The following is a 15,834-nucleotide window of genomic DNA, read 5'->3' on the forward strand; positions in this document are numbered from 1 at the left end:
ATGAGTCTGGAATAGGTCAGAAAAAGAGGTATGGTACTGAATTTATTTTTAAAAAAATTATAAAAGTGTTAGTGTGCTGGACAATATCCATAAAAGTACCAAAACCTCTGTTACTTTCACAAGGGTAAGAAATCAAAAATTGTCATTTTTAAGAGCAGGATTTAAATAATTTATTTAATAGCCACAGTGAGTCTGAGATAGGTCAGAAATAGAGGTATGGTTTCAGTCTCATTGTTGCTATTTATAAAATAATTAGTTAAATCCTGCTCTTAAATATGAGGATTTTTGGTCTTCATCCCTTGTTATACAACGGGTGATACGAAACATTTATGAAACTTTCACAGACTAGCACTTCTATAAATGTTTTTGAAAAATAATTTTTTTTATCATACCTATATTTCTGACCTATTTCAAACTTATTTTTACTATTTGTAAAATTATTAGTTAAATCCTGCTCTTAAAAATTAGGATTTTTGGTTACTTTCTATTGTAAAAGTAACTGAGGTTTTGGTACTTTTATGGTTATTGCCCACACTAACACTTTTATAATTGTTTTTTAAATCAATTCAGTACCATAGCTCTATTTCTGACCTATTTCAGACTCATTGTTGCTATTTATAAAATAATTAGTTAAATCCTGCTCTTAAAAATGAGAATTTTTGGTTACTTTCCCTTGTAAAAGTAACTGAGGTTTTGGTACTTTTATGGATATTTCCCACACTAACACTTTTATAAATGTTTTTGAAAAATAATTTCTATATCATACCTCTATTTCTGACCTAATTCAGCCTCATTGTTGCTATTTATAAAATAATTAGTCAAATCTTGCTCTCAAAAATTAGGATTTTTGGTTTATTTCCTTTGTAAAAGTAACTGAGGTTTTCGTACTTGTTGCCCATTGTGAACATCAGTTTATTTATGAGATTTAACTTTTAAGTAATTAAATTAACGAAAATTACTAAATTTGTGAGACTGAACTTTCGTGAATCTAAGATGTATTCAGCCAAAATGTGTAATAATTATATTTTTCACATAAGTTGAACAACTTGTTAAAATTTTTCGTAATTATAGTTTCATTTTTTTAATCCTAATTTCACTGAACTTTTAAATCTAGTCTTTCATTGTTATTTTTAAAGATAATATACTTTTATACAGGGTCTTTTTTTTTGCTCGGAAAAGTGTTTTTTTTCAAAAACTATTTATAGTACCGATTTCAAATTTGGAAGGTCAATTCTCTATACCGGGGGACATCAGTTTGAGAAATTTGAGCGTTTTCGGTAATGTTTTTCACCAATTTTGAAAAATTATTTTTCGACCACTAGGTGCGAGATAAAAACTTTCTATTATAAAGTTGTAGGCCGTCATCGAAAACCCTTAAAAATTGTTCACTCGACGAAAAACAATTTATTTATCAGTGAAAATTCGAGCTTGAAAAATTTACAAGTTGGTGAAGCCAAATTACGATTGTTTGAAACGATAATTGAAAAGGGAACAAGTCTAATACAAACGTAGTAGAGTTTTCACACTTGAAAAAATGTACACGTTTGGTTTTTAAATGCAGATATTTTATTCACATAAATTTTTACAAAACATTTTCAATAATATCACCATTGGCTGCAACACAGGTTTGTGCGCGGACAATTAAGTTCTCAAACGCTTTCTCTACCATTTCTGGTGTGACGTCTCGGCAAGCACTGATTATTCGTCTAATGAGTTCCTCCCTAGTTTCAATGGGCGTGGCGTATACCTTTGCTTTAACGAATCCCCAGAGAAAATAATCCAGCGGTGTTAGGTCAGGTGACCTTGCTGGCCAATGCACTGGACCATTTCTCCCTATCCACCTTTCAGGAAACTCGTTGTTGAGGTGCTCAGTTACTTGCCGGGAAAAATGCGGAGGGGCGCCATCTTGCTGAAACCACAACTGACGTCTTTCAGCCAATGGAAGGTCGTCGATTGCGTCACTCAGTTCGTTCTGTAGAAAATGTAAATACCTTTGGCCGTTGAGGTTCGTCGGCAGGAAAAAGGGACCAATCAAACGGTTTCCAACAAGTCCAACCCAAACATTGACCCGTTCAAATTGAACCTGGTGATGATATTCAAAACCCCAATGTGGGTTGATGTCAGACCAAAGATGGCTGTTTTGATGATTAAAGGGCCCATCTCTAGAAAATGACGCTTCGTCGGAGAACAAAACATGGCGCAAAAATTGTCTATCTTCTTGGACAGCATTTAGTAACCAGTTGCTAAATTCATAACGTCTTTGATGGTCTCCGTCAATTAGTCCTTGGTGGAGCGTAGCTCTGTATGGGTGATAGCGATTCTTACGAAGAATTTTCCACACACGATTTGCAGAACAACCCAAATCAGCAGCGGCGTTAGCGCAACTGTGACGAGGATATGCCACAAAGTACGCGAGTACATTGTTCTCGAAGTCTAAATCCGGTTGACCCAATCCGCGAAACCTAGGTTGCAAGTTACCAAATTGATTGAAATCGTGAATTGCTCGTCTTACTGTATTTACAGATGGTGCTCCATTTGGATGTCTTTCTGCGAAGATTTCAGTCACTCTTCTAAGGTTTTGCGCTGCTTCTCCATAGTAAATGGCAACTATCTCGGTACGCTCAGCTACTGAATAACGAGGCATTGTTCGAAATATTATCAAACACTGATAATAATCTCCCAAAGTTTTCCTTTAAATACCCAATGCATGTTTAGGATTGACCTATAGCCTCGTGTTTTTTAAATCCGGTCGTTTTTTTAACCAAAGTTTCAACTGGATTAGGTAATTCGGTTTCAATTATCGTTTCAAACAATCGTAATTTGGCTTCACCAACTTGTAAATTTTTCAAGCTCGAATTTTCACTGATAAATAAATTGTTTTTCGTCGAGTGAACAATTTTTAAGGGCGTTCGATGACGGCCTACAACTTTATAATAGAAATTTTTTATCTCGCACCTAGTGGTCGAAAAATAATTTTTCAAAATTGGTGAAAAACATTACCGAAAACGCTCAAATTTCTCAAACTGATGTCCCCCGGTATAGAGAATTGACCTTCCAAATTTGAAATCGGTACTATCATTAGTTTTTGAAAAAAAAACACTTTTCCGAGCAAAAAAAAAGACCCTGTATAGCGAGGCTGAACTTTTTATAATTTGTGAAGCAAAAAGCAGTTTTAAGTCAAATTCTTTTTCATATGGTTTATATGTTTTTTAAGTTTTGTAATAAAAAATTTTTAATTTGTTTTACCACAGTTTAATATTAGTATTTTGCTGACAGTTGTGGTAAAATACTGGTTTCTTAAAAATTTGTAACATAATAGTTCTGTTGAGTTAAAATTTTAACTTAAAAAAACCAAAGAACAATATAATTTTTAAAATACAATAATGTCATAATTTAACTATTTACAACAACATTTTGAAAATAAAAAAATTTCCTAAGTGATTGAGTTTGGTATTTATTTTTTGTATTCACAAAGGGTAGATGAACGGGCTAGGTTATACCTGCTTAGGCTAGAAAGGATTCTTTTAGGTGAATCAGAGATAGTTCTGATTCTTTTACTAAGAAGGTTACAAAGTTTCGGTATATATAAACTAAATGAGTGTATTTTTAAGCTAAATGTCAGTAAATACAGGTCCAGTATTATGACTATTTTATATATAGTTTGGAAACCAACTATATTTGTGTCCCTTTGTAACCCAAATATGGATTCCTTCAGAGTTTTGTTTTGTAAGGCAACCAAAATTGGGCTGTTATTGATGGGATATTAACCCAGTTATGGATTAAAATTTAAAAAAGACCTTAAATAGGACTATTATTGTAACCAATGGGTGGTTTGGGTAAATAAAAGCCGAAAATGGGTTACTATTGCAACTAAAAATGGGGTGTTTCAGTTTAAAAAAGAGCCCAAATTGGGTTATTATTGCAACCAAAAATGGGGTGTTTCAGTTTAAAAAAGAGCCCAAATTGGGTTATTATTGCAACCAAAAATGGGGTGTTTCAGTTTAAAAAAGAGCCCAAATTGGGTTATTATTGCAACCCAAAATGGGTTGTTTTAGATATTAACACAGTTTTGGGTTACGAAAAATAACCCAGTAAATGTTATTCTTGTTACCCAACTGTGGGTTAAAACGTAACAACCCAACTTTGGGTTGCAAGTTCTAACCATTTCTGGGTTGAAATTTAAATAACCCAAAAAAGGGTAGGGTAAATACTGACCCAGCGTTGGGTTACAAAAATAACCCATTTTGGGTCGATTTTAACCCAACTGTTTTAAGAGTGTAGGATCTGTTGAAAATATTGAGACTAGATCAAAGTAGTAGTAGCAAGAATGTATTTAAGTTACTAAGAATATTTGAGCATAGCATTAACCCCTGGTACCATCCTCACAGCTTTTGTGGAGAAAGTTCGTCTGCATTTAAGGCGCATTCAAGGTTATACCATATAGCAAACTTGAATTGGAAAGCAGACGAATTTAAGCTACAAAGGCTGCGAGGATGGGAATCAGAATCCTGTAGTCCAATATTCTTAGTAACTTCAATACATTCTTGGTAGTAGTCAATAGCGTGATAAGACGGCATCGGAAGAGGGGACTAAGGAAATGGAAATGGAAAGCTAATTTGAATAATTTGTATCTCGGCGAGATATCGTTAATGGTCATAATAATAATAATAATAATAATAATAATCAGCTAGGCTAATACCCAAGGCACCACCTTAGGCCAAAGTTATGTAGCGACTTATAATGCTCTGATATTGTTATTTCCCAAAATTATGATTTTGTGGCTGTGGCCGAAACACATTTGATAGAGGAGGAATTGCTAAGTCTACCTACTAATTCAAAATATTTTAATTTAAATAGAAAAAAGAGGAAAAATAGTGCGGTGGAATTTACATATTATCTAAATTGAGTTGTTTGGTCCTTTTGAAAAAGTGTCACGAGCACATGTGGGTCGGCTTTGAAGATTACCCGGAACTCGTCTTCGGAATTGTTTACTGTGGCTTGGGAAATACATGTACCTCGACGGAATGGAATAGGCAAATTTATGGCTGTATGTCGCAGGACATTCAAGAATGGAGAGTTGCCGGGAAGGAGAAAGTATTTGTATTGGGAGATATGAATGACCATATTGTTGAACTAGATGGAAAATATAATGGAAATAGGAGATTGTTGAAGGAGCTTAGCTCTCTCACTGGTTTGGTAATTGGAATCTCATGATTGTCTGCGATATAAAAACAACGTGGCAGAGAAAGGGTCCAAGCTCAACTATCCATTATGTATTATTCAGTGAAAATCTTGTACCTAGCGTTTTCTCGATCTCTGTTGATGAAAATTATTCAAACAGTTTGGGAAGCGACCATAACATGAATACGACACGTGCCTTGTTGGCGGGATCTGGAGCTACAAGTACTCCAACCCCGCAATGTAAATCTGAAGCTGGTACTACGCGTTTCTTTTGGGACTTCTCCGACTCAGAGAAAATGGCTAATTATATTCAGAAAATAGAAAACTGGGCGGCATCGTCGGAAAACAAGTGCTCTTACGTAGAGTTTGTTGACGCAATCAAATCGGCCATGACGGGAAAGTAACCGTAATCGTGAGAGTCGAGAGAAATGTCTTAAAAGCTGGTGGGACGCTGAAAAAAAGATGGCGATTACTAAGAGAAGGGTAACGTGTAGAGCACATCGGAAAGCGCTGGCTCAGAAAAAGAGTACGTCTGTGATCTTGAAACTGAATTATTATCGACCATGTCATCATCTCAACAAGCAGAAAGCGTTGAAATATACCCAAATCCAGTTTCAATAGATATCATGGGGGACAGCTTCTCCAAAGACCAATTGAAATTGGTACTACGGAAGTTACATTCGGGAAAAGCGGTGGGCTCGAACGGAGTATACGCGGAAGGTTTGAAATCTCTGTGTCCTTTAGCAAGACAATCCCTATGGGGGCCGTGAAGAGAGGAATATCCCGAAAGAGTGGAGTGAAGCGAGAGTTACTCTCATCCATAAGGGAAAAGACGTACAAACCGGAGGAGGAATTGAGCTCGTATAGGCCAATAGCCGTTACCTCAGTGTTATACAAGGTTTACGCGATGCTGATACGTGAGCTTTTAAGTACGGAATTAAATTTGAATCTAGCTATTTAATATTTTAATATCTTAATCTCTGTAATTTCAATATATATTTGATTAAAAAAAATGCTGGTTGAGCTCCCCCTAGCGGAGCTGCCCTGTTGTTAAAGGGGTCCGTTTTTATACGAAAACCAAATAAAATCATTCATTCATTCTCCGCGAAAAGAGGGACATTCGAATTAATCCCCCTCTCCCACGTCTTATTCGAATATATATTTGTTCTTCTGCCTTTAAACAAAACGGGAATAATTTAGATAATATGCAATATAATTATTTTTATCTAGAGCATTTCAATGGTCGAATTTTTAAAAGGGGAAGATGAGCTTAGCTTGAAAATGTTTCCAACGATTATGGGTATACTTTATAAAAAGGTCCTTTGAATGCATTTTTTTAATAATAACTTTTTTCAATTTAATTTACTTTGACAAATCCAAATCTCGAAGCGATAACATGCGCGTGGTTTTTAATTAAAATTTTAAGTCATTTTTCAAGAAGAACTTTTTGCCATTTCGTAGAGTACCTTTCATATCGAATAATTAAAAAAGAATACAATTGATTGTGTAATTTCACCTTTATTTGCAAAACACAACTTAATTGTTTCTTTGATTTTAAAATGTGTTATCATATTACGCAATTAATAAATAGTCACTTCAAGTGAGTGCGCCACTGACCAGAGTACGGCTCTGTCCAATAAAGAAAGGCCCTCTTCAGCCCTTCCACACGACCCGGTGTGACACTGACATACGGATCGAGCCACGTGGCTTTTTTCTTCGTAGGGAACGTTTTCTAGGTCGGACAATATAAAAAGACGATAAGCTTAAGAAAGGACAGGCAAAAGAAATCTTCAGAGACTATACAATGGAACTAAAGGTCGGCCGCCTGTTAAAAATGAAAGGTATAGTCAAGGATCCTATATGTTAGAAGGATATGAGGTGACCCCTGTAGCAAATTAGAGTCGGGCCGACGTCGGCAAAAGGTACTAAACACTAAAGTCGGCCAACGGTCGGCCGACCTTTGGATTTAGGGTCCAAATGTCGACTCTTTACCGCCTTTTAATAGACCTAAGAACCGACTGCGAAACGACGTCATCCCGACTTAGAATGTACTGTGTAATTTCGTCGAAACGACTTATTTTTTGATATTTTAAGTGACTGAAAATGACCAAATAAAACCGTAAATATAGTATTATAAATAGCTATATACATGTATGTAGTTGGTCAAGTCCCATGAATGAGAGTGAAACAATGAGTTTATTTCCGTCAATCGGAAAGCTCATGAATCTAGAATACAGAGTTCTAGAGTTTCTTCGGGCTTAGTAAAAGTAACGAATAAATCTTCATTAATAATATCTTAGCCTAACATATTTAGCTATACGAATGTAACCTACTTGAGCTGAGAGATTTTTAATAAGGAAACATTCTCAGATTGAATATATTATCTTTTTCGAAAAAATATAATACAGAAAGGAAGTTATTTTAAAAATATTTCAATTTGTTTTATTAAATCGCCAAAGTTTCACAGTTTTGTGCGATTAATTGGCAAAGCGCGACCTTAAATCGACCCTTTGTGCCACAGGGGTAATAATTAAATGTAAGGTCTATTTTAAGTCGAATAATGGTCGGCATACCGACCATAAATAGTCCCTAAAAAAGATTTACGGTCTTAGTGTAGAAAAACGTTCGGACGTTTTTAGGTCGGCATTTGGTCGTCGATTATAAAGCGACTTTTCGACCGTACCCCGACCCTAAAACGACTTTATGTGCTACAGGGGGAGGGACGAAAAATGGCAGCGCCGCCAAAATTTGTCCTTGAGGGAGTAGAAACAACAAGTCCCACGTTTAGACACTCTTAATATCGACGGCGCTGCCGGCGTTTTGAAAACACGGGTTGGCCGGAGGGTTACCTATCCTTCTAACACATAGGATCCTTGGTATAGTTTTCTTTCGCGACAAAGGTTGATATAGAAACGCTAATATCATTCTTCGTAAACCATATGAGGAACTAGTATCTTGTGGATCGTGTAACGTCTATTTGTTAGTTTTATGGCGGCTGGCAATAAGAAACATTTAAAAATTTATATTTTTGGTTTAATAGACGTTTTTATAAAATAAATTTAACAAAGAATATAAATATAAAATGTTTCTCTGACGTCACAAGACAGAGCTTTATTAGTATAATCGTAGCTCCTAGATTTGTAAAAGTAGGAGACAGTGACGTAAAAGAAACATCAAAACAAGAAGGCCACATTACTTTATAGAAAGATTAAAAAATTTCCATGATTTAATTATTTTTATTATTTGTAATACCCCAGGCACCACCTTAGGACTAAGTCATCAAGCGAATTTTAAAGCCATTAATTCAAGTGGCCGGGTTACAATGCGTAGGAGGGTGGTGGCAAGCCACGTGAGCCCACAACTCCCTATACTAACTATTACCGTCAACCTCTTTACTTTGTTGGTGTGCACAGTTTTCGACTTTTGTTCGCAATTGGAACTTGGCAGCATGACGTCACGCCGCACCGTACCTTCGCCTATGGCCGCCATGATGGTATTCTTTTTTTCTAAATGGAAAAATAATGGGTGACGTATTATATACGTCATGCTGCCAAGTCCCTATATACGTTGCGTTTTCGCTCACATGCTCGACCTAAAATTGTGGAGATTTGGCGCTTTAACCGGTGAAGAAAATTACTTCTTAAAAAACACATCTTCTACAAAAAATTTCAATTTATTTTAATTTTAATATAAACATTTAAATATTTGGAACTAAGCCTCGGTTGTAAAAAAAAACATTTCAAAAATTTGGTCAATGAAAGCGTTTGTATGGCCGACACGTTGTGAAAATATTTAATCTATGTGCACGGAGCAACTGGCTACGTTCAGTAACGCTCAACGAAATATCTGAAGAAATTAGTTTCGTTGAGACCGTTACTAAACGTGACGTAGGATTTTGTTGAACGCTTTTTACGCTTGTTGTAAATTTTTTTAAATATCGTCTGTTGCGGCGTCTGCATCTAGCCTACCTCCGTGCTGGGACGTCCCGTGACCGTTGAGCAACGAAATAACCTGCTCTTACAGACGATGACTTCGTTGTTCAACGGACGGGCAACGTGACGTCACAACCGGAAACGAGCAAAGCGTATAGCCCGGACTCAACGTCTACTCAACGGTTAGCCTTACTGAACGCAGCCACTATTTGGTTTGCGATTCGTGTTCACCAACATTGTTTTGCAAAAATGGTAGCTATACTATCTCCAATTCCATGTGGAAATTGCTCTCCTCGCGCAGGGGGTGCCATCAGAGAAGCTCGAGGGGGGGGGGTGCAAATCAGAACGATTAAACTTGAAGAAGACGGACCCGTGAAAACTTCTGCACGGTCCTGGGGGGTGTCACAAACCACTGCCGCCGCCCCGGGGACCCAGCCTCCTTAAGCCGCCACTGCCTCGCCTTCTTAACGGAATGATGACGTCACACAAATTACTTGATCCGAGAAGAGGAGTGCATGGCGTTTTTCTTCAGGTTGCTCCTGAAATCGTTGCTCGTCTTATTGGGCTATCGAGAATAGATCCCGGAGTAGTTCTCTTTTCATTTTGGGATGTTGCTGCTGGACATTTTTTGATCCCTGTTGCTCCGAAGTCAGTGATGGAGCAACGGAAGTGGAGGCAAGTTTATATTAAAAGAAAGTTGTGTAAAAAATAGGCTGTCATATAAAAAGAGTCGCAAATATTAATGTTTTATTAAATTAGAATCATCATCAACATTCTGACAGTTCTGAAGCAGAGAACTAATATTTATTAATTTGAAAATTGATGGATTTTATGAAAAATTAATTTTGGATTGAATACTACGTACGGGATATATATCGTTTCATCTTTAGTGAAAGATCAATAAAAATCACTATACACTAGGAGCAATAAACACAAGGAGAACGCAGCTAGCTTTTAAACACGCTAACGCATTGTTGTGTACAAATTTCATTGGACGAGCCTTTACGCTGAACGTTTAACGGGCGGGTGGAGACAATTTCCAAATTTTCCCCTTCCGACGGCAGCAGGCGCTAAAGCGTCTAAACAATGAAAACTGTACATGAGAAAATGCACGACTTTTGACGGGTTGCGTTCTCCTTGTGTGGGGTGCTGTGTTTGTCGCGCCTAGCTATACATTTATTTAAAATTTAGAGTCACCACAAAGTGTCTAATCGGGAAATTCCATTATCACGCTCTCTGACGGACCGATTTACTTCATCCGAGTGGGATAAGATGCAGTCTCGGATTCTTGTGGTCCTCCGCGTTAAAAACAAAAATGTCTCGTCCGCCCTATCACTACGTACGTCTTAATATTTCAGGCCATGAACGCCATGAAATCCAATTATAGACAAGGCCTTAATTTTCCCGCCAGTATACGTTGTCAAATCAGAAATATCGACAAGTTCTGAATGAAAATAAATAGGTAAAAAAATCTAGCCGCAAATACCTTTATTTATGATTATCCATTCATTTTGTTCTAGTAACAATAACCCGTAACTTTCTTAGCCGGTTAAAATGCAGTTAACCACCGCCATACCGTAGATGGCAGACATAATTACATAATTCGATATTCGTGCATGGTAAAAAGTAACGTATTCATGGTTTGATTATTTTTGTCTTTACTTCACCATCAATTTTCAAAGACAATAAGTAAATTCCGAAAATTAGTAGGTGAAAATTTGTGTTGGTTAAATTGAAAGAAGACTATTTCGTAGATTATTTTCAATAAAATTTAATTCCAATAGCTTATTTTGACGAGTGGAAAAATGTGCTTGTTGTAATAAAAGAGTTTATAAGCCTTATTTTACAAAGAGTATTTTTAATAAATGTTTGGCATTGCCTCGATAACTCCATTTTGAAACTAAATTGAGTAGGGTCGTTGCTTACTTGTTAGTGTTGATAAAGGCGGGAAATATTGTTCATTCTATGCCGTAGCCCCTGCCTTTGCTAGCACTAGCGGGTAACTGGGGCCCAGTAATAGTTTTGAAAGTTGAGCTTATACAATTGGATAGATTATACAGTTTTTTTTACAAAGAAGTTTGTCTCAAAATATGTTAACCTTATACATATAGCTTAAAGTTTAAAAGTGTGCATAGATAACAAATATATTTTCTCTCAACTATGCGATTTAAACATTTTGAGCAAAGCTCCCATCATGTAATAGAGTCTCGAAAATTTTATCAATTCTTGGAAAATGTGCCGTGTAGATTTACACTATCGAAAATGAAACGTAAAATGCAGTAAGGTAACTTTGGTGTAAGGTATCGTATCATCATGTTCCGATTCATTTTTTGAAGGTAAAGTAACATTATACAATTAGATTAGACCGATTCACGAATGGCTTACGGGGAAACAAACATTTAGAGAAAATTTTTAAAGAGGTTCGATTTCAATAATTTTATTTACGGTAGATGGTGATAATTAAAACGTTTTGCCGAGAAATGCATAAATTATTACTCAATTCTTAGAAAAACTATGAACAACTCGTTAAAATTTCGAGGAAAAAATCATTTCCCCTGTTCACTGCTTCAGACTGGAGGCGTTACCTTGTAAGACTTCGCTAGTTTAAAAATCGAACCTCAAATGGAGTTACCCCTGTAAAACGATCTTCTCCCTTCTCAAATGTGCATCGATCTATTACATTTTTTCACTAATGCAATTGAGGGAAATGATACGTGAATTTCTGCCACCAAGAAATGCATTTCTCAATTTCCGAATGATGATGACTTTTTTAACTCCGGCAAAAGTCACAATTTTTTTCAGTTTTTAAATTTGTATAAAACTGTCGGGTTAATTTTAAGCTATGAACGATATTTTAAACATTATTTTTGAAACGGAATATATTCTGCCTAGATTTGGCACGTGGAAAGTTGGTATTCTAGACAAACTTATAATACTCCAATAAGTTCATTAGAGGAAGCACCATTCGAAAGATGAAACTTTTAATAAAAACATTTAATTCCGCATCTAATCCTACTTTAGATCGGGCGTCAAATAAAGCCATTTAAATTAATAAATAAAATATTCACGTAGTTAGGAAAGAGAGTTTTTAAAAATCAGCTATTTACATACGCTTCGAAATATCTTAAATTTTATATTTACTTAAAATAGATTCCAAACTAGATCTGACATCGGAGGAATAAAGCCCGCGGGAGTAGCGAATGGGTGGGGAGCTCTGTGTCATCAGTGGCTGTCAAGCGCATTGATTGAAACGCCCTTGGCTCCATCTCTAAGCGATTAAGGCAACTAAATTCTTTTTTTGCCTTAGTTATCTCAATCGCATACCGATAGCGCCAAAAACGTTTGAGCCCCTCATTGAGGGCGGGACACCAGCCGCTGCTGAAACCGAACTCCCCACCCGTTCACCTACTCCCGAAGTTATTATTTCTCCAAGGTCTGACAACGCTATCTATAAAGTTTAACATGGCGTAAACCACGCGATTGTAAGCATCCGCATTCGTGGGATGGCAACGGGGATTTGGGGGATAAATATCGCGTTTTTGACCTTCGGGGAGAGTAAATACAGTTATCGTCCCCCATTATCTTGAATATAAATATTTTTTTCCCGACAATTTACGTCTAAGAGGCACGTGTTTGGAGGGAGGAAAGGCAAGGGAGCGTTGTATTTCAGTCGAGGGATGTTATTTTGGATTAAACATTATCCCCTTAACATTAGCCCCGGAACAAGGCACCAAATTCGTGGGGTTTTAATTGAGTCTTTCAGGCTTCTTTATCCCCCGAGCTGGTCAAGGTCACTTCGGACAAAGAAGGTAGGGCTTTCTCCAATCCCAAAGAAACTTTGCTGTGAAAAAAAAGAGAAACGTCATTAAGGGTTTGTGCTATTACCAAAAACCTATTTTGGTGAACTAAGAACGTACGAGTCGACCCGTTTAAAGAAGCAAGTACAGTACCTAGGACTGACTGATAATCGAAATGCGAATTGAAACAGTAACGCCACCTTTCGGGAACTTTTTTTAAAATATTTTTTTCTTGACTCGATAATTGAGAATCTACTATCTTGCGGTTTATTATGAAGAAAAAAATCATTAAATTCGACTTTAATTAAAGTTTGCACGCACTAAATTAATCGAATACCTCGTAAAATATAGGACGACGTTCTTATGACGTGACGGCGCTATACAATTGGAAAATGCCGCTAGGGGCTAACCTCTTCCTAAAAATCTGTACACCTATTAAAGGAATATGCCCGATACAAAACAACAATGCCTTATAAATAGTGATTCCGCTCCTTTATTTACTTGCTATAGTAGCAATGTTTACGGTAGGAAATCGACCTATGCTGGAACTATGCCAACTATGCCACCTATGCATTTTAGAGCGTATCGTACATCATGTAGAACTGGAAGTAGAGGTCGGTAACGGTTAATCATTATCCATGATTAAATTGATTTTTTTTGGGAAAAAAATGTAAACAAAGAAATTTACCGGATAATATTTCGGAAAATGATTAAAAAACATGTATTATTCGTAAAATTTGAGCTTTTTATCGAAAAAAACGTCTTTTTTCCGATTAATTTTACAAATTTATCGAAAAAATTAATCGGATAATACATAAATATAAATTACTTGATCAAAACATTTTACGAATAATTTTGAGAGCTTTATCTATTGAATAAAAGTTAACCATCCCCGACCTCTAACTGGAAGGTAGACTCGTAGTTTATAGTTAACCTAAATGGGTTCTCGGTATGATATCGTTTCTTTGGATGGAAAATCTGGACTTACCGTTCGACGAAGAATTCGTAAGACGACGGAGCGGAATTGGAACGTCCGGCGCGCTTCAAATGTCCACGGAAGAAAGTGGCGACTTCGCGGAATGGGTTTCCAAAAGAGTGGTTCTTCAGCATGCTTTTCACCAGAATCTGCGATAAAGCGGTTCGACTAGACTTTTCCCGCATTTCAAATATACAAGCGAAGGCGACTAGCGAAATAATACATTTGACACACGGGCAAGCTTCGCGTTCTACCTCGCTAATGAAACAAATTACGCCAACCAAAGGTGATACGCTAATAAATGATAGAACTTCTACGACGTACGAGCGACTCAAAACGACCGGACGAATGTATAAAAAAATAAAACCAAAACTAGATATCGAAGGACAGACATGACGAAACGTCACGCAACAACACGTCATGCCACGACAGCGACCAACGGTCTCACGAGCGTGTCCAGTTTCGGAATCGACGTAATGCATTGCTCGATCTCCTCCTCCGTCACTTCAATCAGCACGCAGTTCTCTTCCTCCGAGGGCAGAGGGAACAGACCGCCTTTCGTCACCCACACGTGTTCCTAATGCACGCAAACAAAATAAATCCTTCATTGAGAGTCTCGACTATCAAAAATAGAAGAAAAAAAAGGCAATTTTTCCGGAAAGCGCTTCTAGGTGGAAGCACGTTCCAACAATTCAAACCGAAAAGCGACTTCCCTACCACCTATTGGTGGCCATGTATACTAAAATACGGAATATCGAAAATAATAATGGCGACAGAAAACCGTTGTGGAGCCAGGTAGCCCTCCGGCCAGCCCGTGTTTTCGAAACGCTGGCAGCGCCGTCGATATTAAGAGAGCCTCTAAACGTGGGACGTCTTGTTTCTATTCCCTCAAGGACAAATTTTGGCGGTGCTTATTCCATGTTTTGTCCTTGACGGAATCTAAAGACTGATTCTCTATCGCGCATGACCCACCAACGGCGCTGCCATTTTTCGTCTGTCGCCTCATATCCTTCTAACAAATAGGATCCTTGGTGGAGCATAACAAACTTGGGAGTCGGGACCGAAAATAACCCTTTCTCTCTGGCATTTTGCACCTATAGGCTTCGAGCTTAGGAAATATAGCGCCATCTACCTAAATATTCTTAAACTAAATATGTGAAGAAATAGCATACACCCTTTTTAGTTCCACATCGAGATATATATATCGAAGTGGGACTATTGCTATGGACGGATTGTCGTTAAGTGTTGTTTGTGTGTTTGTGTGTTTGTGTGTTTGTGTGTTTGTGTGTTTGTGTGTTTGTGTGTTTGTGTGTTTGTGTGTTTGTGTGTTTGTTGTGGAAAAGCGACGACACGGTAGATGGAGCTGCGAAAAATAATTTATTAATATAATTTATATTGCTGGCCTGGCCGGGGCACGTACACAGACAGCCGCTCGCCGCGTAAACTCTAAAAAACCCCACAGCCTACCAACCTAGCCACGCCGTCTTCAATAAACAATCGCTTGAAATTTTACCGTTGAACAGTTTTTTTCTTCCATTGGGGGCGGGACGAAATTTTGCGTTTACTCGAAAGCGGGACAAGTAGATTGTTAACTAGTAGTGCCCGTAAAGGCAGGAGAGCGCGCCGCTGACGGTGCAGCCTGCGGATCGGACTGGGGATTTGCGGACAACCATATTCCGTTCTCTTTTCGTATCACATAGGCTTTTTCGCCCGTCAATTTTCTCCCTCGCCCCTGAATCGCGAAGCCCCGCTGACGGTGCGGTCTGCGGGTCAGGCTGGGGATTTGCGGACAACCATATTCCGTTCTCTTTTCGTATCACATAGGCTTTTTCGCCCGTCAATTTTCTCCCTCGCCCCTGAATCGCGAGGCCCCGCTGACGGTGCGGTCTGCGGGTCGGACTGGGGATTTGCGGACAACCATATTCCGTTCTCTTTTCGTATCACATAG

At 37.7% G+C, this 15,834-nt stretch overlaps 1 protein-coding gene across 2 annotated transcripts in view; it reads right to left on the reverse strand.

The window, feature by feature from the left end:
- Positions 1-10,868: 10,868 nt before the first annotated feature.
- Positions 10,869-15,834, reverse strand: part of LOC149922550 (calcium/calmodulin-dependent protein kinase kinase 1) — a 114,946-nt gene continuing 109,980 nt past the window's right edge. For both annotated transcript variants that reach the window (XM_090164171.1, XM_090164172.1), the window contains 3 exons: positions 14,335-14,463; positions 13,899-14,035; positions 10,869-12,954 (listed from right to left, as the gene is read on the reverse strand). In XM_090164171.1, coding sequence (XP_090020297.1) covers positions 12,873-12,954; positions 13,899-14,035; positions 14,335-14,463 — 348 coding nt within the window. In that variant the 3' untranslated portion in view covers positions 10,869-12,872. The remainder of the gene's footprint in view (positions 12,955-13,898; positions 14,036-14,334; positions 14,464-15,834) is intronic.

This window comes from Leiobunum rupestre, chromosome 11, assembly GCF_980474605.1.
Source record: "Leiobunum rupestre chromosome 11, qqLeiRupe1.1.hap1, whole genome shotgun sequence".
Classification (NCBI taxonomy): Eukaryota; Metazoa; Arthropoda; class Arachnida; order Opiliones; family Sclerosomatidae; genus Leiobunum; species Leiobunum rupestre.